Consider the following 25564-nt stretch of genomic DNA (forward strand, 5'->3'; position numbering starts at 1 on the left):
TGTCTGCTAACAAAGATACAATACTGAACAAATCATAGGAATGAACATAACAGAAACCAACTTCCAATAAACAATTTTGGAAAGTTTTGAACACAGCTTTCTAAAATTTGCTGTTAATTTATACAAAAATGTTATGACAGCAATAAAAACATAACATAATATATTATAACATAAGTCATATATTACTTAATAAATGTCGTCATCATAGTCGGGGAATTAGCCAAAGAAAAATTTTAAAAGTACTAAAATCTTTATCAGAACTCAACAAACCAATTATTTAACACAACTGTTATAGTCTATTTTTACAGTACTGAGGCGTTTAACAATTCACAAGCTCTTAAATAAGTTTTGAAATTATTGCAAGGAATTTTATGTACTATATAAATATATTCTACCAATACTGCTACAACTTTTTCATCTCAGATTTCTGTTTGCTCCGAGATAATTTTTAAAAGGCTTCTGTGCCTGACACACGCCGGCATTTTTGTGTAGGCCAGTTACCTCACGATATTTTACTTCACTGAATTTTTCGCTTTCACTTACGAGCGAGTGGTAAATGCGTAAGACGAAGTCCATAAGAAATCCATTTCACAGCCGGGAATCGAACCCACCACCTCAGATGAGAGTCACACGTAGAAGCCGGTAGGCCAACACTGATTGCAAGGAATATCGATTTAAAGTGTGAACTTTATCCATTCGACAGAGATTACGTAACCGTAATTACGCTGAGTTCCGTTTACCAAGCGGATGAAGCGTTAAATCCGATACACAGTTTAAAAACATCAGTAGGGATTTTAAACGTAAGGTTAAATTTATTACTGAGTAATTAATTATACACAACTGTACATGTTTTATCTGCAATTGTAAAGAACTAAGGCATAATTTAGCGCATATTGATTTCATATTTATGATCTATTGTCTCGCAGCTGTCATATTGTAATAAATCCAGGTTTATACCAGCTAAATATGTTTTCATTATTATAAATTTGTATTTATTGCGTCCGTATATATTTTAATGTCGTTTATTGTCTTAATACAATTAAATTATATTAATAAGTACACTCTTGTTTACTTATATCTTGTATTAAAAAAAACTTTTATGGATGGATGACTGGATTACTACTAAAAGAAGAAAGTAAGAGTATTAAAATATTTCTTAATTCAAAATACATTAGTAATCATCTTACCAATAACAGAAACAAATTTAAAAACAATAGATATTAAAAATTAATATCTTGAACGAACGCGTTTTTCAAATGCATACTGTTCAAATAATGGTGTGCTTCGAAACATCTGATTGATTGGGAGTAAAGTGTTGATGATTCCCATTATACAAGGATTATTGGTATTCTCTCTTTATCGATTTTCATGGACACATGCGACATTAATAAGTAAAATATTAAAACGAGCGAGGAACTTTATTTTACTTTTACACAGATATAAAAAATTATGTAAATTTTTTTTTACTAAAAATATTTATGTTAAGCGCTGTAAACAATTAGTCCATTTGCTCATAACTATACACTATACTTAGTCTCTAGGATGAGATTCGGAGACAAATATATTATATGTATTAAATTGTTAAAATTTATTTAACAATTTAATACATAATAAATATATTACATATATTATCTCTTAACTGTCAACATCCACCAAACTTGTTCATAGAGTTTGGTTATTCAGAAAAAATCTAACTGTAAAATTATTCCTATATAAAAAAACTCTTGAAACTTGTTTTGCTTTTTTATAATTTTCTTAATATCCCTTACTATTATGGGGCGGGACTTTATGTCCTAATATAAATACATAGTTTTATGTATATTTTCCGGTTATTATATATTCTCTTGTTCCACTGGCGCCTTTTTGGGTCTAATGCATTTCACCGTACGAGCGATAAAAAATTATTATTAAATTACAATTTAACAATATCACAAAAATGCTGAAAGTTCTTTCTGACAACACTATAATAAAAACATAATAAAATGCGCATATCGAAAATACATTGGTCGAACCGGCCAGAACCGGAAGCCAGGTTCAAACTTAGGAGCGTACGGTCAAATCACTATACGATACTATTGTTCACTGTACTTTCAAAATCCTTTAAAAATACAACATTTAACAGATGTAATAATTAACACTTATTTGAGAAGAAAATAATAATATTAAAACACCATGCCACCATCGTGCGCTATCACCGCATTCGAATACATCTAAAAAAAAACTTCGCAGGCGTTTTCGAAACGAGTTTACAGATATTTCCCGTATCTGCTGCAAGCTGTTGTAAAGAATCGCTCCGAAAAAAAAATTTTTGTGATCATATTCCGTTCTGATTTTAGGTAGATACAGTATATTATGATAAGACGTGTTATGCCGGCTATTTTTGGTTATGGATTTTTATAAACCTTAAAATGTACAGGCTTTGCTTAGTATTCATTTTGTTCCAATTTATAGTTTGTTAGTGGAAATAACAGTAGGATAAGGAAGGAGAATTTTAATAAATTATTTTTTTACTATACGTTTATAAATTGATTTGTGTCTACTCTTGATATGATATGATAATGAAATATATTTGAAAATTTAAATATATATATATATAATATATCTTTTATTTAGTTTTTTCTCTTTGATTATTGTTATTTTGTGTGTTTAAGTATGTGTGTTGTTGTTTGTAATAAATGATATGTCTAAATAAAGCATCTTCTTATACTTATAAAATAAAACTTTTGTTTCAGAATTCAGCAGCATGGCTCATACATTGGCAAGAAACATTGTGCTTTTGGCATTAGCTGCAAGTGTTTGTAAGTATTAAGTCTTTATTTCCAGCTTAATCTCTGAATAAAAATATTATTTATAAATTTACAACATTTATCTCCTTTATAACGCTTTCACATAAAATTATTGTAAAATTAAGCTTTTACGTTGTAAGCTTAACAATTGTGAAATGGGTATCTTAAATAGTAATTAAAATTTAAAGCAATATTTCAAATAGAACGTAGTGTTCATTCAATTAAAAATAAAACAAGAAACATGAACTTCCTATACAGCTTGCGTGAAGTCATGGTCAAATCCAGAAACGAGACTTTGAACTTACTAAGACCCATATGTCAAAATATATCACTTACATATTGTACTGAGATACATAATTGTATTGAGAAACTCTGGAAGAGAAACTAGGGCTAATTTACTCTAAGTAAGAGAAATTGGTGATTTGAGCAAGACTCGGTGAAGACCTCATCAATCCAACAATTACTTAAAAATACAGAATATAAATTTACAACGAATAAAAATATTATTTTTGCGTAAAAAAGAACTGTTAATTACTTTTGAAGTTATTCTCTCCTAACATTTTAGATGACATAAATGTTGAATATTTTTTTTCAATGTATATATTATTACATTTTTGAATGGTTACACAGATTACTAAAAAGCTTTCTCTGTAATCATACCAAAAACAATTAAAATCAGATTTCCTTTAACAAGAACAATGTTTCTGAATACGATTGTGTGAGGCTTGGGCGCGACTACGACCGTCTTACAATAACTCAATCTCCGAAACATAGGGTCGCGGGTACAATTTTCGAGCAAGTTTATAAACAATTATAAGTAATAAATAAACAATTTAGTCCTTAACCTTGGGTATAATATATGAAGCTACATTATTATTCACTTACATTGTTCGTAGCTTAATATGGAATCGAAAGCTGAAACGCCCGAGTAGAATATTTCTTTCGTAATACTGATATAATTTTGACAAATCCTTTCTGGATTGGGTCATACGTCGCGACTTGTATTGCGATAAATATAATTCGACTGTATTTTTTGATACTTGTATCCTGCCCTATAAATGTACATAATAAAGGTTTACTTAGAAATATAATAAGATTATTATAATTTAAAGATTATATTAGTTTTAGTACTTAGGCTAAATTAATTTGCGTCAAACCACTAAGCTGGTTATAGTGAAATAATTTTGTTAATCCTTGTATTGCATACGTCGTGGCATTTGCGTAAACTAACACTTGGCTGTCAAATCTTGATACTTGTAACATTGTGTATATGTTTACGTGTTAAATTTCGGTCACTCTAAATTACGTAAACGTCTGCGTCTGAGGTCAACAACGGGCTAATAAATTTTCAAGTCAAATTCGGCTTCAAATTTTTTATAAGAGGTGTAATAGCTTTGAGAAATACGTGCCTTATCGCCACGTCAAACAAATTAAGGTAAAGCACCGAGATTTTTTATAAATGTATATAAAGAAAATTATATAATATACGACGTAAACCAAAAAATATTTAGTATAATTACTAGCTTTTTATCTGTAAGATAATTCGCATAATTAAAAAAAAGTAGAATATTAACTTCTATAATTAATTTTAATAAAACGTTAAATTAATTCAATTAATTATATTTAATTATTCGAATGGTTAAAACAAATACAAGAGTAAAGGACTCTTAATTAGAAATATTGAATCAAATCAGCGTTCTGGATAATATCTCAGGCAGATAGCTTAAAGGCGGAGTCGCATCTATTTCATTTAACTTATGATGTGACTGTTTTATGTTAGCATTACACTCACATAAGTGTTACCGCCGCCCATGGACACACTCAATGCCAGCAGGCTCGCGAGGGCGTTGCCGGCCTTTTAAGAATTGGTACGCTCTTTTATTGAAAGACCCTAAGTCGAATTGATTCGGAAATACTTATTAAATTTTTCTGTTATATTAATTAAAATAAAGGCGTTGAATTTGTAGGCTTACATCTTAGGGGCATAACAGAACGAACGATTTTAATTAAATATTTTTCTAGCTAAGCCTTCACGCAAAATGAAATGCGCTTAAATGAAATCTATTCAATGTTTGACCTACTTTTAAGTTCAGTGGTGACAAACAGCGCAGGCCAGGAATGAAATTTGTGTAAGTTAGCACAAGTTAAAGACGTACCAAAGTTTCTTGGACCACTTTCAAGCTGTTGGCACTGCAATACAGTAATTTACAATTATAAAAAGCATATAACATTCATATCAGAGCAGTACAGACGGGAACACTAAAAATTTAGTTCTTCAACTGACAGATTATAAAAATCTAATTACAAACTTAAACTTGCATGTAATAATATGCCAGATTTCATAATGCAAAATCTGTGATGTTTTTACTTTTTAATTCTGATTTGACGTCATGTAAAAAGCTTATTTTAAATAACCTACTTATAAGCTTTAGCGAGTTAAGAAAATTTTGTTATATAAAATTTATTATCCGATTTAATGAAATATATCTCTTAACATATAGTATCAAAATGAGTCAATCTCGCTACAAATAAGACGGATGCTGCGATTAAGCTGAACAACTCCCTACAAGCCTGATTGGTAGTGTAGCGACACTCAATGGAAATGCCTATTTGCCTTGGTTGTTTTGCAATTTGTTAGTCTGTGCTTCATCTGAGGCTCTTTGAGTCTATTTAATGTCATTCTTTTTGACAGTTTTATCTATGATTCTATGAAAAGCAATATCGGATTACCATAAATTAAATTATTACTGGTTTAAACTGAAAATATATATAAGCAATATTCTGTTGTTTGAAATAAATGTTGACATTCCGAGTTTAATACATTTACAAAGTCTGTTTAGTAGATCCTGGGTTCGATTTCCAGCAAAACGGAAAGATTTTGTTGAACGTTAGTCCGTTATACATCTATTAAAATCGTTGAATCTTACAAAGATATATAAATCTAACTTTAGCCAGTTTATTTACTCTAATCAATCAATAGATATGTATATCAAATGTATTACATATTTGGAATATACTCTATACGAGTATATTCTAAATATATACTTTCCCTTTTATTCTTAATCGTACTAAGTCTGAAATATCTTAAAACTGTAAGTAAATCAGTCAAAATATTTTTTAACCAGTCTACAGTATAAAAACATAATAAATCAATAGTAAAAAAGTGGTTGCCTGGAAGAAATTGCTCGAAAGCCGCCAGTTGCCCTCCTTTTCATTTAATTATGTTAAATTTTTTTATATTGTAATGCAACGAATTATTAATAAATATATAAAAACGTACTATATACAAAAATACATTAGCTCTCGTGTCTCAAAGCATTTCTAACATTACACAAAGCACTAATCAAAACTTATAGTCATATCATGAAACTAAAGTTAGTTTGCAATCGGAAAAGCCATTATAAGCATTCTCTTTGTTCGATAAACGAAACATTTCGAACGGTGTCGGCTAAATTCAATAATCCTTTCCTATTCCGGCTGAATTGAAACGGTATACGACTGATAGTTACGTCATGCTACACTCTAAGCATTGGTGACTGTTACTAAAACATTTCTTGCTTTGTTTTAACAAATTGCATACACGTGCCGGCAACGCACTCGCGAGCCCTCTAGCATCGAGAGTGTCCATGGGCGTTATCACTTAATGTTAGGTGGGCTTCCTGCCCGTTTGCCGCCAGTTCTATGAAAAAAAAAAATTATTTGCTGATAGCACCTAAGATTTAAATTGATGTGTAGTACAAGCAGTACGCCTAAGTAACACGCCACATTTATTTGTAAAAAAGGCAATTCAAATACCATTTAACATCTCATACTAATAACTCTTTAGATATTAAATTTTGTATTCAAATCGACGGAATTTTAGCCAACGCATAATGAAATACGTTTAATTTTCATTTTCATCCAAAACTATTAATCTTAATAACGGGGCAAGATCCCTTCGGACCTACCTTTTTCAATTTCGGGCAGGTATTTTTGACGGGCCAAATGAATACAGTGTCGGTATCAAACACGCTTCATTCTTCGTTAAAATGCCTATTATGAAAACAATTTCAAGGTACTATAGAATTTTGTGGATATAATTGTGTATGGATTTTATACATCTCTGCAAATATAAAGTTTTATTTGGAGATAGATTGAGTATTTGAAATTTAGTCTGAACAATATGTTTTTTTAATAGAACAGGGGGAAAATTCATATCCGCTCATGGACTCTTAATGCTAGAGGGCTCGATAGTACGTTGCCACTTAATGGTACGTACTTATGATACTCTTTTCTTGAAGGACTACTGTGGACTACGGTGGTTCGGAACTACTATAGTAGTTTTAAAGCTTTAGTTTAAATATGTTTAGGGAAGAAAAAGGAAAAACAACTTCTAAATTGATTAATAAATTTCGAATAAAGATAGGTTTTGTAACTAAAATAAAACAATTTGTGGCTTAATTGTTATTTATAGATTAACTTAATTAAAAAAAGCTGAATATTATAAGTGAGATATATAAAACTAAAGTATGTCTTAACAAATTTGAAACCACAAACAAGTGTATTTTGGTTCTACTATCTGGATGGTGCACCATCCTGTTTCAGAATTTATAAATTAATAGTTAAATATAACCATTTAAACAGTAAGGACTTAAAATGGACCACAATTCGCAAACCGCAAAATTAAAATAAATTTAACACAAACACATAATTCTTAACATAGCACCATCTCATACACGGCAATCGCAGCCCACCACAAATTTTTATTATTAACTCAAAATATTGTAACATTTAGGGTCTGTTTCATAATGTCCGGATAAGTTCCAAATAAGCTATTCATTACTTATTGGTAGGATAAACACTATTGTTGCGTTTCACGACTGTCAGATAACGTTATTCGTCATGAAAAGCGAAGTATCTTATTTGGAACTTTCGAATTATTTATGTGTTGCATAGCTATTTGGTACTTTATCCATACATTGTGAAACAGGCCCTTAGTTTCGAAATTCAAAAATCAGTTATGAATACTAGAAGTTAATACAAAGTGTTTTCAATTCATTAAAATTAAGTTTTGTATCAATTTATTTAATACACAGTACTTTATAGCACTAGTGCTTTATAAATTTACATATAAATATCACTGGGATAGCAATTTAATAGCAGGCTCAAAATTCTATATGTATTCTACGCATATAACATATTTCATGGGAGTTAATATTTAATATTTTTTCAGATTCAAAAGACTTTGTTGTGCAATCTCCAGTTGAAGTAACCACTGAGGCTATAGAAGCTACTACAGATCATGTATTGGATACTAGAAATGAGATGACGGACAAAAGTACCGAAGAACCAAATATAAAAGTATTAGACAATACTCCTAAGCCTCTGGAAAGCGCCTCAAAACTCCTACTACCAATAATTTCAAATGATTCATTCAATGATTTTAAATATCAAGTAAAAAGGCGAAATACTACAATGGTACCCCGAAGGATGGTGGAAGTACCCAAAAAACCTACAAGACATATACTAAAGAATGAGTATAAAACACATGTGCAATATGATGAAGTAACTGGTGAACTGATTAGCGGTGAACATCCTTGTCAAAGGGACTGTGTGGAGGGTGGTGAACCAATGATATGTTACTATCACTTTAGTCTTGAATTATATATGACTATGAGTAAAGCTTGTTTTGATTGTCCATATAATGAAACAGATTGTGATAGAATTGACTGTATACCAGCTGATGGGATCAGTCGACCGTTGACAGTGATAAATAGGAAAATGCCTGGACCTTCTATTGAGGTATTTATGTTGTTATTAATACACCAACTAAATTTACTACTTCACACATTTACACAATTTTTCCGTAGTATGGAGGTTGTTGAATAATAATATCAATCAATCAATCAAAAATAATTTATTTATTTAGGTAACATAATGTACACTTTTGAACGTCAAAAAAGAAATATACGTCTAATGCTTATAACACATTTACTGAGAGTTCTCAAATCAAGGGCGTAGAACGGAAGAGAAGAACTGACAATAAACTCTCCGCCACTCTTTAATGGCCAAGTTTTTTTTACACTGTTATATGTTTGTACTGTCCCAATAAATTATTTAACTACAATACCAATCATCGGGGATTGGAAGAAACTTTTAAAGTTTTAAGGTCATAAATATATTAATATATGTATAGCAATTATAATTGTAAGAACAACGAATGGTAATTTTTTAACCGTCTTCACATAAAATATAGTTATGTGTAACAATCTTTGAAAATTTATCAACAGAATAATAGAACATATTTATCCCATAAAAGTGTATTTTAATTTAGAATACACGAAATTCTTCTAAAATATGTACATGTATGTATCGCGTATTTTTTTACCATACAGAGTGTGTGGCTTCCCTAATAAGCAAAAATTTCATAAATGAATGAATCAAATTTTTTCATAATTGGAATTCCACCGGAATGCTCTGTGGGTTTTATTACATAATTACCAGTGAAAAAAGTCCAACGTCTATCGATGATTTCATGAGCTATTATAACAAAATTAATTATTAAAAGCCGTAATGTTAAAAAAACGTTTAAAACATTATTTGCTATTTACACCAAAATCTACAAAAAATGAAATGTCTGTTTTTATTAAAAATCGTGTTGACAAAATAAACATAACTAATAATATATATATATATATACATATTAAAAAATATAGTAAAAAAGGGTGTGAATTTAATGTTATGACTATTAAAATTACATTAATCTCCGGTTTTAAGTGTTATTACTATTTCAGTTTCTTGCTCATTTCGGTGGCAATTTTGTTTGAATCGTGTTCCTAATTAATACGCTTTTGAAGCTTCATGGTCAAGATATTTTGTAATCGAATTAATGACATCCTTCACATTCCTCTTTCATATTATTTATTATTGCTTACTTGAATAAGCCTGCTCACTATTTGCTCACATACAATTAAATAGTGGTTGCCTGGAAGAAATCGCTCGAAAGCCAGTTGCCCTCCTTTTCATTAAATTATGTTCAGTTTTTTTTGCAACGAGCAACGAGCATTACATTAAAAAATGTAATGTTAATAAATAAATAATAAACATACTATATAATATACATTACACTTTGTGTAAACAAGAGTTCACTATGCACTTTATTTGTATTGTCGAAGTGTAAATATTAAAAATGCATAATAAAAACATAACATACCATAGACAGATATGTCGCGGATATCCACAGCTGTTCCTTGTTAGAACAAGTTCCATTTCTCATTTCTATAAAGAACATACATCGTAGAACATATGTATATCATACAGTTTTCAACATACGGCATTTTAATTTTCTTGAGAGTGCAATACGTATAAGTAGCGAGTTCTAAATATAAATTCAAACGACAACAATATTACCATTTCAAAAATTGAAAAATTATATGTTGTCATTGTGTTAGTTTTATATTGTTTTTTCACAGGTGTGCCAATACGATCGTATAATTGTGGATGTCGAGAACGATCTGATGACCGAAGGCACCACAGTGCATTGGCATGGACAGCATCAGAGGGGCACAAACTACATGGACGGAACACCATACATAACACAGTGCCCTATTGTACCTGAAACAACTTTTAGGTAAGCAAATTTGCGACCTAAAACTAATTTAAAATATAACTGTAAAATATGTTGCAATATAATATACGGCAAGGTTGCATGTATTAGACATGTGCATGTATAAATCAGTTGTGTAAAGTGAAACTTGAAGCTTCTTCTTGAAAATATTTCTTACCTTACATATTTATTTCGTGTAAATATTAAGGCGTTTTACACTGTAATGTTTGACATCGTTGCTTTATTCTAGGTACCAATTTAACGCTACCCAAGCTGGGACCCATTTCTGGCACTCACACTCTGGGATGCAGAGAGCTGATGGGGCTGCAGGCCCCTTCATCATCAGGAAACCCAAATCAGAAGAACCACATGGAGTTCTTTATGATTACGATAGGTAGTGTATACCTTAATTTTTTGATGGATTTAAATCATCGATAATTATCCAATGTTGCATCACGAAATAAATCGCTAAAAATATACTGCATATAGTATTTTTTAACACAACATTACATAATATTTAAATAAATTTCTTAGAATTTATCGCAAATAAAAACTTCCGCGCAGAATTTATGTAGATTTGTGATAAGGTTTTAAGCAGGACATGTCACATGTGCATACTCGTATAAGGTTTTTGCTATAATATATTTTTTAAGTTAATAAGTTACTTTTAAGTCAGTAGATATATAAGTACCACTTTGATTGGTAAGAATCGTACTAAATATTTATTTAACGGGTAATATAGTTTTTACTGGGAAAGTTCTTTAAGCAAACAAACCCTCAAATTGGTGAATCCGACGGGATTATAAACTTTTACCCATATTCTAAATATATTTGGGATATAATGAACTAAATCGCAATTAATAAGTTTTCCATATGCAATACACCTACTGAAATCAAACTAATTTATATTAAAATTGGCTACCGAAAATTCCATATTAGCGTCATTTTAATTAAGGAAATCAGGTTTTCTGTAAAAAGACTCACGTGTTATATATGTCTTGTGATATCGGAAATTCTCCGATGAATCATTAATTAATGGTTCCGTTATACGTAGGTACAAGTAGGTAGAGTGACTATAAAAGAGAAGCTTAATTTTCGGTTGTAACAACTAGTCCTTTGTGAACAACGACCAAGAAACTTAGCCGGGTTTCACTTTATAAGTTTCAGTAAAGGCAACTTAGGAAGATTAGGACTTTCATACCTAGTTTCTTAATGCATCAAACACTAAGGTCGAAATAGTAGTGAATAGCCCTTTAGCTATATAAAACACAGTCTGTTTTGTATTTTTAAGGTTAGAAAAGAACCATAAGGTTTATTGCATAAGGTGTAAAGTTTTAAAGTAATATGTCAGTTTCGTTTGAAGTAATGGTTGTATTAAGTACTTTTAAGGGACTGTTTCACAATGTAGTATATGGTAGTATAAACAGTATTTTTGCGTTTCACGACTGTCAGATAGCGCTATTTGCCATGAAATGCGAAGTATCTTATTCGGAATTTTTATCTTTCGAATAATTTATGTGCTGCATAGCTATTTGGTACTTTATGCATACATTGTAAAAACAGGCAATAGATAAATAAATCCGCTGTCTAGAATTACATTAAGGCTTAATTACGTAACCGTTACATACAGATACAAATAAAACTAAAAATAAATATTTTTTGTTTTTTTTTTTGTTTGGACCAAATCAATTTAAGACAAATGGAAGTAAATAGAAAAATCCTAGAAAATCTGTACTCGTATGGTTCTCTGTTCTTTTCTGTATAAGCTTACAAATTGATCTTACCCTGTTGTATATGTTTCGTGATGCTTCATTACGTCAGGATCCGGTTGGTAACACCATATTTGTCTTAATTGAATTGTAAACAAAAAACAACGATTTAAAGACTGGATTATAAAGAAACCGCAAGCTTTACCAATTTCGGGTTTTATTAGAATTAGTCACTTTCAAATCATTATAATAAAGTGGTTTCTGTAATGAACCTAGATCAAGTTTGGCTGTATGATTATATTTCTAGGGTTATTTTATTGTTACGTATGAAATACAGCTCATAAACGATCCGAAACGTGTTCAGAGGAGTTGTTCGGATTAATTCCTGCAGTTGAGTTTCATCATCGGACGTGGAGGCAGAATACGAAATTCCGCCCGTATCACCTCAACGTCCGCCGTTCCACAACTACGCGTTTTTCGAGGCAGTTTTTGCCGCGCACCACCACTTTGTGGAACCAGTTGCCCACTGAATTATTTCAGAATCAATTCGACATAGGGTCCTTCAAGAAAAGAGCGTACCAATACTTAAAAGACCGACAACGCACTCACGAGCCCTCTGGCATTAAGAGTGTCCATAGGCGGCGGTATCACTTAACATTAGGTGAGCCTCCTGCCCGTTTTCCCCTGTTCTATAAAACTACGACTGAGAATTTTTATAAGACTGTTCAAATGTAATTCAAAACAGGGCTTGTTAATATTTATCTTATTTTATATTATTACATTGTTAATAGATCTTTTATTTGTACTCAACATTTATTGATATTACACAATAATTCGCTGTGTGGGCGAAATGATCACGTGAATATATAACCGGTTTCTGAATATAACTTTACAAATGTGTTATGAGATATATGGACTACATACTTTATTTATAGAACAGTTTATTCACTGGTTAATTTAATAGCTTTAATACCCAAAATCAAGTTATAACTATACTAATTTATTCCTTGGCACCGGTTTGAAAGTCTAATAAGATCAGAGGTACAGGTACAGTTTCGTTATTATTTGCTATTTCAAACGGGCAAGTAGGTGATCTTGATAAGCTTTCTATGCCTGACACACAGAACATTGGGGCACCGCCGGGGTTCAACTTACGGTTAGTATGGTCAGGTATATAAACCTATACCTCAGGGTTGAGAATGGCTCGCTTAATGCCCAGACAAACACATATTCTTTATAGCTTTAATACCTGTATATGTGAGTACTTCTAGTACTTCATTATGAGTTTGACTTAGTATGAACCATACTTAAAATATCGGCGTGAATATTATTGCATCGTTTTAGTTGGTACACAAAATATTAACATTCTTTGAAACATGTTTTGTAATTAATATAGTTTTCGCCTCTAAATACTAAAAGTAAATATATATTATAAAATAAGTAAATCAGTGGCGCTAGAAGCTCTTGAGGCCTGGACAGAATTCTGAATCTGCTTTATGATTATTTTCTAAAACTTATCGGCAAGTAGGTGATAAGCCTCCTATGCCTGATATACGCCATCGACTTTTTGGGACTAAGACATGCCGGTTTCCTTACGATGTTATTCTTCACCGTTTGAGCGAATGTTAATTGCGCACATAGAAGGCAAGTAAAGGTGCAAAGCCGGGGATCGAAGGTACGACCTCAGGGATGAGAGTCGCGCGCTGAAGCAACTAGGCGAACACTGCTTTAAAAATATTTTTATTAGTAAAGAAAATTCACGTCAATACAAAATTTATACAAAGTATTGTCTTTCTTGTCCTTGATATTGACGGTAGGGGATTTACCCACTTCCCACAGATTTTATCATGAGGGCATACTTCTTTTAGAATCATCATGACATCACTCGCAGAGCGGACAAAGACCCCTAATCCGGTAATGGGCATATGGTAGAGATTCATTATATTTTTTAATAGACCTTTAAGATACATCCGCCAGCATTCGAACTACACATTAATTACCAATATTTACGACAATTTTCTTCACAGGTTGGACCACGTGATGCTGATAACAGATTGGATTCATGACCTGTCCTTAGCTATGTTCAGTGACCATCACCACTCTTCCGGAGACAATAAGCCGCCGACTCTATTGGTCAACGGTGTGGGCAGGTTCAAAATATTTAACGACACCAACAGTACTAAGCCAAAGTATATGAAGACGGCAAGATTTAATGTTGAACAGGTAATACACGATTATGATTGGTAATGTTGTGCACGAGCAACTAAGCCATAACATGTATTTTTTCATGTCTAGTAAAAATTTGCTTGTCATTAGAGTAGACTGTATATATTATGTATTAATTTTTGGCTACTACGCTTAGCTGGCGCACTAATCATTGGTTTATGTGTCTGCTTTGTATGTCATAAAAGACCCTCTTTAATTTTTATACAGTTAACGACAAATTATTATTCTTATTAATTTCTTTGTTCTACAACCTATACAATACAAGGCTTCTGACATATTTTATGTGTTTGTTAATAATATGTGTATTATATCAGATTGTGATTTGTAAAAAATCTTTTTAAAGAATACATTTTTTTTCTTCTTAACTATTTAAATTATCTAAATATCACAATGCTTTTATTCTTACTTATTGATTATATTTCTCTCTAGATATAACTAAGTTTCGACACGAACTGTCATTTTCATACAAATTTTGTTTACATGTATTGTATGTAAAGGCCTTATCTTGACTAAGCCCCAAGTTGTGAAAAAGCCAATAAAAATGTATATATCCCGTACTCTGTGAAAACTATTGACAATAGAGCAAAGTGATTTACTACAGATTTATAGAAGAGATGTCTACAATAAAGTCCACGACACAATTTGTCTATAACATATTTCATAAAATAAATATATGTCTCTATAACTTCAATATTTTTTAGGGCTACAAATACCGTTTTCGTGTCATCAACGCGGAGTTCTTGAACTGTCCTATTGAGATGTCAGTTGATGGCCACAATATCACAATCATTGCGTCTGATGGTTACGACCTGGTCCCTATTACTGGTAAGTCTTCTAATTCTTACATGAAAATGATGCATGCATAAAAATGTGTATGAATAATATTCAAACATTTATAAATAGCTTTTAATTATAGCAACAATAAAACGATACTTTTTTAAAATTTCAAACTTACTATCTTAGTAAGTTTTTAACAAAAGTAAAACTTCATATAAAATTAGACCTGTATTAAATTCTGCCGCTGGTTTGATATCGCTAACAGTATTAACAAAAAGGATAATGGTCGCAGGTGCTTACAAACATTCTGCAAACAAACCTTGGGTAAAAGAGAAACAGATAAATGACAGTAAATTTTAGAAGCATAAATTTTTTGTTCGTCCGTTGACGTTAACTTACCTACATAAATAAATTATATGTTTATTTTGGTACTAAACATGATAAGACTTAGCTGGCAAGGTGACTTCGTAAGTTGTATCGCGTCTTAAGACAAGCCTGTCAAAGTCAAACTAACAATTGTCGCCCTATTGAGTGAAAGGAAATTTTAATCAAAAACAAATAAAAATCGACGAAAAAACAAATTGTCGTACATTAAATTGTCAAAGAACCGTAAGCAATATAAATAATTTAAGCATAGACTATGAAACAAATATTTACTACAGATTATATTTAAGATACACAGACACATTTTTAAAGAATTACCTACAGACAGCCATAATAGAGTAATCTTTGTCGTACCTAGTGAGTACTATTTCAATTTCACACGACAACCTCATTCGACTGTCTATTGTTAGCCGTATGCAAATTCTCTGCACATTGTCTGTTTCATCTCTACAATTTCGTTTAACAGTATAATTAAGAGCTTATTTAAATGAAAAAAATTAAATATTTTTTTTGCAGATTTATTTTGAAATATTCTAAAAGGAATCTTAAATAATACCATTAAAATGTTAGAGCCTATATGTTAGTATGCTTTTTTCGCATGTAAATACAACGACGAGTTTGAACAATTATTTTACCTCGTATACAAATTCTTCAGGTGTCGGGTTTTTCTCGCTATTTCATTTCTAAATAACCAGTTTTTTGGCTATTAAATAAGAATCGAATGAAGTCTTATGAGTAATCCTTAATCCATGTATGTTTAAAAAATTGGAACGTTATATGACGCAATGATTTATCCTCAGATTTAATCATAACTTCGAGTTGGAAGCAATTTTTATTTACACAGAAATACGAATTCAAAATTTACATTTTTGATGAAACGATAATGTTTACACGGTTAATTCACGTTGAATTTTTATTGAATTGCGCAGATTTCTTTTTGAGTTCTAAACAGTCGTGGATTTTTCTGATTAATATAAGGTTAGCTTAGAAAATATATACGAAACAAAATAAATAATTTTAGTTTATCTTTAGTCAATGTAAGTAAAATAAAGAAAAAAAGAAATAGAAAGATGTGAGAATAAACAAATCATGAAATATTAAAAAAAAAACATTTTCTTCGTCTCTATCGTAAATGAACCTATATATAAATATAGGTTATAAATTCGTATACTGCACACTTATCGTGATGTGATCTGTATAAAGTAAATGTAAGGAACATTTAAATATTAGAAATAAAATCTGAAATATAAAGCGCCTGCCAAAAATTATGTAGCAAAAATTGTGTAGAGTTACATGTAAATGAGATCGACGTGAATTACACAACTGTAATCATTCCAAAGGCTTAAATGCTTTAAAAATGTTTATAAAACCAATGTATGCTTTCATCTGAATAAATTACCTCGGCCTTGTTTAGGAGAACTTGAATATATGAAATATTTAAATGACCTTATAATATGCAATACTACGCGATTTTTACTGCACAATATTAACAAAAAGTTCACTTTTTATTCATCACGATTTGAGACCCTTTACTTACTTGACTTTTCTTCTCTGCAAGGGTCATGGAAGCATGCAAATTATTACGCTGACCTGTTTTTAATTAGTCCATATGCAAAGTTTTAATTAGTTTAATAATTATAGAATTTAACTGACCAACTCTTACACGTTATTGCCTCTGAACGAATAAGCAATGAATAGAATCTAAAGAAAACAGTTTTAACCGGATTAAAGCTATGTATTATTAAACGTATAATTAATTAAGATAATTTTAAATTTATCCGACGTTTCGCGTACTTTACAGTCACCGTGACCACGCACATAGCTTCAATCCGTTTAAAAGGGTTTTCTTTAAATGTGTAAAAGCTATTTTTATAAAAGACAATACAAAATGAATAGTATCGTTAAATATATTGTTATGTTCAGATTAAGTATTTATATTTATTAAGAATTAAAATGATTCCTTTTAATGTTAATACCGGATGAAAGCGAACTATTTAATACATTCAGTTCCTTTAAAGGGAATTAGTGATTCTCATTGTGCTTTGTAAATGTTCAAGTATCGAGTGAAAAAAGCATGAAGGTTAATTGAAAACCCGGGGGATGCAAAATAGGTCTCATTGGTGTGGAAAATCCGTTTCTATGCTTTATCTACCAACTGATGTACTTTCTACAGTTCTGTTCTTATATGAGGAATTGGCAGTCGTTTTATTCCGATAATGTCTAGAATTGATTATTAGCGAGAACCTATTTCTCAAGTGTAAATTCCGCCTTCTGAGTCAATCTTAATCAAAGAGTCGTCTTCAGTGATCAATTGTACAGTGGGACGGTTCCACTGATTTGGTGCAAAAGATTTGCCTCCACCGATTTCTGTTTCATGTTTATATTTCCTTCTTTTCTTGTAGACGAGGAGTCTTTCACCTGATCTCGCTGGCGAAATTCCAAACAATCTCTTGCGTATTGAGTTACCATCATGATAAGCTTATCTAGGTTCCCGCCTCTACGTAGTTTGCTGTTGTTGTTACGATTAGAATTAATGGCCTTTATAAAACTCTATGAATTAATTATAACACATACTTTAGGCCGTGTTTCTCAGTAAAAATCCACGAAAGCTCATTAATAATATAAATAAGGTACTTAGTAAGGTAGGTAATTAGACGTGACTTGACTATGAATAAAATAAAAATATATAATATATGAAGCAGAGATGAAATCAAAAATTACTGAAATGTAGTTTGTTTGAATTGACTTATGCTGTACAATTTGTTAAAAACCTTGTCTGTCCTATATGCTCAGTTTTTCAATGCAACAATAATTTACTAATAATTAATTAATAAAAAAGTCTTAGAAGATAACAAAATGGAACTAAATAGCGTAAGATGGTCATGCTTAAGATGCGAGGTCAAAGGAAATCTGTCAAAGGATATGTTTCATACTCAGTTCGTAACCATTCACTTGTAGCAAATCTGCTTACGTGAAAATTAAGATCAAGGATTCATTTATTATAAATACCAGTGTTTTATATTGATAAAATTAACTTAATAAAATTGAAAAAAGGAGGTTATCTATTTTAGTTTTATGATAGTATTATCATAAAAATTGTAATTAATTAATGGAATATATGGGATTTATGGAAGCGGGTTAAGTTTGGAGAAGTTTGGAAAGTTTTTTTAGATTAGCAATGTGTGTGTAACGAGGTGAGACTTTTGATAACGACTTTAAGCAAATGGAGAGGCAGTAAAGGAGAGAAAAATATTATTAATCTATGTACCAGCGTTCTTTATATAATTACATGAAATTATTAAGAAGTTGTTTGTCCGCTATGGGCTGCTAAACTACTAACCGATTTCAATCAAATTTGCACACCGTATGCAGTTTGATCTAATTACAATATAGAATAGTATATATATATATATATATATCGAGGGCTTCACCCAAACGCATACAAAAACTCATTCAAATCGGTCCAGCCGTCGAAGAGGAGTTCAGACGCACGTATAGTAGAATAATATATATATATATACCGATTTGAATGAGTTTTTGTATGCGTTTGGGTGAAGCCCTCGATGGTTTAGATTCACAAATCAGTATCCTAATCACTTGAAATATGATGCAGGGAAACGTCTGTCGGCTCTGATAGTATAAATATGTATTTATATTTTCCAACCTCACCTCTGCTCAGTTCCGTCTTTATTGTTATTATTAATAATGCGTGAAAGATCGCTTGTTAGCGGCAAACCCTATAGTTAGTTTACGGAGAGATTTTTTACTAAAACGTAGGTGGTAAAGAAATAATACAAGGAAGGTTTTACTGCGTAGAGCTAAACTTATTTCTGGGAGCCCTTATGAAAACACACTAAACGAATATGCATCAGACCCGTTAGCATTTTCGTACCGTCGGCAAACTCTTTGATCTGAATATTCAAATTGAGCCCGACATCCCCGGCTACTGGCGTTTTACGAATTTGCTAACCTTACATAACTTTGGATTTTTGGTCGAGTAAATCCCTAATATATGAAGTTTTCGATAGTTCAATAGCCGAGTATTTTTATATCCATAATTTTAAATATATTTTCATAAATTTTTTTAACAAGTTGTCGAATAGTGCTAACGAAAACTTCACACGATATTTATAAGCTGCGTTCACAATAATGGTGTGGCGATGCAATCTTCATGTGTGACTGTTATTATTTTTTTAAACACAAATTTTCTGTTTTTATCCAATCTGTGTCTTTTTAACATTAATTTATTTTCTTCTAAGTCCTTAGTTTTAAAGATATTGAGTATGTATTGTGATGTAACGCTCCAGAGATCAAACTGAAATCCCTTAGGAGTTTTATGATGTACCCTTACTTCAGGTATGGGCAACCTTTGACATGTTGAGGGCCGAACTTTAGCGTGCAAATACTTTCACGAGCTGCTTTTAAAAATATCTTTTGCATACATAATAGTCATGAAATAATAACAAAATGGAATTAAAAACGAATGGTACTTTATAATTAAATCGTTAATTTGCGTAACAATTACAAACTAAAAAATTTAAAAACACCAAATCCTTTGATATTTATATTCAATTCACTGATACAAATACGTAAAGAATTTTCCAAATTAGTCCTATGGTGGTAAGAAACATTTGGTAAGTCAATAAACTTGGGGCCGCTAATTAAGTGTATAAAATATGTCGTTTTAAGGTACTTTAGTTCAGTCCTAATTGATTAAAACCTTTTATCGAATTAAACAGGATTAGCTCTACACATTAGAATATAATTTTATCAATTAATATTAATGAACCATATTCAAATTAAGTTTCCAGATACAATCGCTTCTGACTAACCATTCGTGAATTACTAAGTTATGTTATTAATAATAAATGGATGGATCGTTTTACATGTTAATAGAAACAATGGTTCGAATAGGGAATTAAACCTAGAACAGATAATAATAGGTCAGGGTTATAGACATGTACAATTCTGGCTGTCAGACGTTATAGTATATATCTTAAAAAAACAATAATTAATTTGTTGGTGTTTATATTATATTTATAATGATCCATAAAACCAATGAACAAATTGCAAAAAGATAACTAGAATACTGAAAATATTGGCAATGAATACGGTATTAATATACGATATTTCATAAGAGAAATGAATCAAGAACTAGGCCAATACTAATTATTACAAATTAACAATTATAATCAATGTTGTGTTCTAAGACTATGAAAAAAAGCGTTCGTCTTCATTATATCTATTTATTTTTATTGTAAGTTATATTCGACGCTTTGCGCACACAGCAGCATATATAGGTTGATTTACCAAAGTACTTACTGTGTAAAGTACCCGTGTAAATAAATCGCCTAACAGTTTTGAAATATATTCAAATTATTTCTACGCACGGAGTAATACACCCCTTTGTTGTCCTAAAAACATTGTGCCTATTTCAATATTTGCCAGAATCTTTCATGGGCTCTGTCATACAGTATTAAATTAGGTATTATATAAAGACTGATGGAATCACACCTTACATGCGGAGAGGTGGCGGCAGTTGTTTCAAAAAATTATTATCAATAACGTAATATATATTTCTATCATCGTTTTGTTTCTATGTTCGCTACTGCTTAAAAAAATGTGTTATTAAAAAGGATTTTTGGCGATTATATATGTTATTTTTTAATAAGGCCAACGGCGTTACATGTGCACTAACGAGCCTGTAAACGTGCAAATATTTAATTCGAGAACTTTCTGATTACGATATATATGTTATTTTATACTTTACAGAAGTATATACAATGAAGTACTAATAGAACCGCCGCCTTGGCTTAGTGATTACGTTATACTGGTCTCGATTTCCGTGGAAATTTAAAAATTTCATAAGTATGATCAATTTCTGACTTCTATATTGTATTTCCTCCTGCATTTTGTAATGTCATTGGCGTTAAAATACAGACGCTGAAATGTTATGCAGTCGTTAAACAACTTTTTTTATTTTTTTTATTTATTGGACCACAAAATTAGGACAAACACATGTCAACATCAACTTACATACGAAAATATAAAAAAGCGGTGTCGTCCCTAGAACATGTCCACAGTACACGACCAGCGAAACTTAAAGTACGAATGATCCAAAATTTCTATTTTTACAGCTACATCTCTCGTGACGTACGCCGGGGAGCGTTTTGATTTTGTACTGGAGGCCAACAATGAAATCGATAATTACTGGATTCGTTTCCGTGGATTGATGGACTGCGATGAAAGGTATTTGACAAATTGTTATGATTATAATACGTTGCTAACGTAACTCGCGAATTAGTTTACGTTTACGTTACGTTATCTAATCAATACTATTTTGTGCAAAGCAAAAACTCTTGTAACGGACCCTAATCCCGACATTGAAGCTTTAAGATGAATAATAATTAAATGTCTAAACTTCAAAAAATATATATGTTACTACGACATTTATTATTCCTTCGCTGTCTGTATTTAATATATTTCAAACATTTTAATTTATTGAGCTAATTGTCAAGTAACATACATAACTGAATATCTATGTTTAGATTCACTAAGGCAAAGCAAGTGGCTGTATTGCATTACGAGGGGGCGATGGAGGTGGAACCAAGTGGAGATCCCACCTGGGAGGAGCTACATAATGAGGGACTTGTAAGTATTTTGTAAATCTTCATAAAATGTATTGTGTCATTATGGCACATAAGTATTGTTAATGAGGATGCTTAACAAAATTATTTGTGTAAGTTTCATAATGTTGTGTGGTCTTATGGCCGTAATATTTTCTACTGAAGCTTCATTAGATAAAGGCCTAAATTGTTTGACTCTATTTTCCCTAAAAATGTAAGGAAATATAAAATGGTTACCCCATCTCCACTTTTGTTGTTCGTTTATAAAAATAGTATAAAACGAATTGCATAAAAATTCAAGTGTATAAAGTGTTACAAGTACACAGCTGACAAGATGTATCTTAAAGATTGTAGGTATTAGAAGTTTTCTCATGTAAGCGATACTTGGATGAGAAATAAAAATTAAACCGTAGAGGTTGTAGTAGGTTTTCATTAATATTAATGAATTTTACGAGGACTCGCTTTTTATTAGAAGCCCTGGTTAATTTTACACTCCTAACAGGAAGTTTCAAAGAAATTTTCACATAAAGGAAATAAGCCCTTGTTAAAATCTAAGCCAATGCAAGCTGGCTGTAAGCCAGGGAGTCGTTACACCAATAATATGGATGAAAAGATAATTTGCTTTCAACAGAAATCTGCTAATTCTTAAGAAGAGTGTTATTGTTATGCGTGCCAATCACCACCGTCGACACCACAGATATACTAAGGCCCGCACGGTATAGTACGTTTAAATCGTGTTCGTTTGATAACACCCGTGCGGTAACCTAAGTAACCTCGGTGCGGCTTTGTATACCGGTGGGGTTTGACTTCGTACTCGTTTGTCAAGACGGCTCGTCGTAACGCTGGTACCGCCTCGACCCACGCACCCCTGCTAGTGCGTAATTGTAGGTGTTGTTTTGAAATGAAACTGCGGCTTGTTCTTGTTTCTTGCTTCGCCGATTATTCGTGGATCACAGCTCGTTGTCACGGGATAGAGGAAAGAGCCCGAGTCTCTACGCGCGTCTGCACCGTGTCAAGTCTGAACCGTGACTGCCCGTGTGCACCGTGTCAAGTCTGAACCGAGACTGCCCGTGTGCACCGTATCAAGTCTGAACCGCGACTGCCTCGAGACTCGCCCGCGCCGAGCTTAAGTACTCCACGAGTATACCGCGACAAGAGCTACGCTTATATACATTTGCGCCGGTATACCGCGTCGAGAGCTGTGACCCTTTTATTCGGCGAAGTATTCTATTTATTTATTTAATATATTTATATTCATAAATGAACCATATTTCTCACTTAAATCTGTATACATATTTTGTCTAACTTATAACTCTTAACACTCGCACATAATTGCTATCTATAGAGTTACAATTTTCAAACCTAACTTATAATATATTTCTATTTCTATTTATGAGTCGCCAACATTCTCCCCCTCGTGCGCAGCACCGTCGTTTCTGCATGGCGACTCCGCAGGCATCAAGATCAGGATCCTTGACGATGGTCTTCGTAACACTCCCCCTGTGGTTGCGACGTCCACGATTCTGATTATTCCGTCGGGCCCGGGGTATGTAGTTTCGATGATTCCCCTCGGCCAAGTGCATCGTGGTAGCGTGCGTTTTACGATAAAAACCACGTCGCCTGGTTGCAGCTGCTTGCCTTTCTGTAGTCTAGTCGTTTTCCTGGGCAGTAGTATGGGCAAGTACCCCCGTAGCAATCTCTTCCGAAAGTGATCAGAGAGTCGTTGGACGGCCTTCAAATCTTTTCTGCCCACCAGCTTTGCATCAGGAAAATGTAGTATGCGCGCAGCTCCACTGGATCGTCCAATGAGAATGTAGTTTGGTTTTAGGTCTCCTTTTTCGAATTGTCAGCTAGGTTCGTGATTGGTCTAGAATTGTCTATGTGTTCTGTTTCCAACAAGGCTTCCTGCAGTTTAAGTCTCGGTCTAGATATTGATTTCCGAGACTTTACTCTCGACTTGGCATCAACAAGGTTTACTAAGTATTTTCCATTGCCTCCAGTTGCGGCTGCATACGCTGTCTCACTCACGTCTGCGACAGTATGCAGCTCCCCCTCAGTGCAGAATAGTGACATACATCGCGGCAGCCGATTATCTTTTATTCTACCGATATGCTTTAGGTAGCTTTTCCGTACTTCGGTTTCGTCTTCAACGATCACTCTTTTGTTCGACGGCCATCCTCGTAACTTAAAGTGCGCTTTCATGTGGATCAAGTTCACTGGCTGTATAACTCGTTGGTAATCGTCAACACAGTGAAAACTTTGCAAATAGTCATCCATATAGCGATATTGCTCTATTGATTGCGCTGCTTCTGGATATTTATGTACGAAGGCCTTTGCCTTTTTGTTTTTTATATAAATCATGGCACAAGGTGACGCAGCTCCTAAAATCACTGATAACATTCTGTTATCCTTCACTAGCGCTTTCTTGTCTTTCTGCCAAAGGAACCTGAGACTATTTCTGTCTTCTTCACATATATTCACCCGCAGTAACATTTCGTTTTTATCGGCCGCTATCGGTACGAGTCCTTGACGTACTCGCAGTAACACTCCTAATATTGACTGTAGACCGGTCCTGAAGTCCGGTCCGGACAGCAGAATGTCGTTGAGGCTCACTACGTTGTGATTGGCTGCACCGTCGAAGACAATTCTTAGCTTTTTCTTCACAGGCAGATACCACTTTTTGTTCGATGTGCAGTCGGCTGTTACTTCTTCAGCGTAGTTGCTTTTCAACAGATCTACTTGCGTGCTATATTCATCTTTAAACTTAGCGTCCTCACGCAGATTTTTTTCTATTCCTTGAAATCTGTTGAAGGCCGCTGAGAAATTGTTTGGAAGTTGTACGTCTTTCCTTTTCCACAACAGTCCGACCTCGGATCTGTCATCTTCCAATTGTTGACTATTTATTTCCAATATTTCTAGTGATTTCTGTTCTATAGCCGTTGAAGGCTTCTTCGGTTGAACCCACAAAGACTCAATATTAAGATGTTCCCTCACCGGCTGATTTATTTTGTCTTCGACGACTCTTGCATGTGCACATGTGTTTACATAATTGATCGGAGACACGCCGTTGCTATCGTAGCCATGGATAACCCATCCTAACTTTGTTCTTGATGCCACCGGCTGCCCTGGCTTTCCACGTCGTATCTGTAACGAGACAATATATTTCCAATTGTCTTGGCCAATGAGCAGCTTCGGCGCCTCAGCTTCGTAGCACACGTCTTGCAATAAACCCCGCAAGTGCTGACACTTCTTATGTCGGGTTTTATCAATGATTTGTGGGGTTAATTTCAGCTCTTTGATAGTCCTTGCCCGCTTAAGTGTGCTCTTCTCGCATTGTCTTATCCCTTTCACTTTGATATCTACAATCATTGATTCGTGATTTTTCATTTGTCCTCCGCCGATAGTTTCTATATTGAAGGTTTCGCGGGGACCCTTAATGCCGATGCTTGCAGCCACATTTTCATCGAGCAG

The 25564-nt window shown here is 32.7% G+C and overlaps 1 protein-coding gene across 1 annotated transcript in view; it reads left to right on the forward strand.

The window, feature by feature from the left end:
- LOC110993526 (laccase-1-like) overlaps positions 1-25564 on the forward strand; it is a 47154-nt gene that overhangs the window by 10925 nt on the left and 10665 nt on the right. The window contains exons 2-9 of the mRNA XM_022259821.2: positions 2733-2798; positions 7999-8567; positions 10238-10395; positions 10622-10765; positions 14108-14303; positions 15008-15131; positions 21605-21716; positions 22016-22118. Of these exons, the coding sequence (XP_022115513.2) occupies positions 2744-2798; positions 7999-8567; positions 10238-10395; positions 10622-10765; positions 14108-14303; positions 15008-15131; positions 21605-21716; positions 22016-22118 (1461 nt within the window). The 5' untranslated portion in view covers positions 2733-2743. The remainder of the gene's footprint in view (positions 1-2732; positions 2799-7998; positions 8568-10237; positions 10396-10621; positions 10766-14107; positions 14304-15007; positions 15132-21604; positions 21717-22015; positions 22119-25564) is intronic.

This window comes from Pieris rapae, chromosome 7 (genome assembly GCF_905147795.1).
Source record: "Pieris rapae chromosome 7, ilPieRapa1.1, whole genome shotgun sequence".
In the NCBI taxonomy this organism is placed as follows: Eukaryota; Metazoa; Arthropoda; class Insecta; order Lepidoptera; family Pieridae; genus Pieris; species Pieris rapae.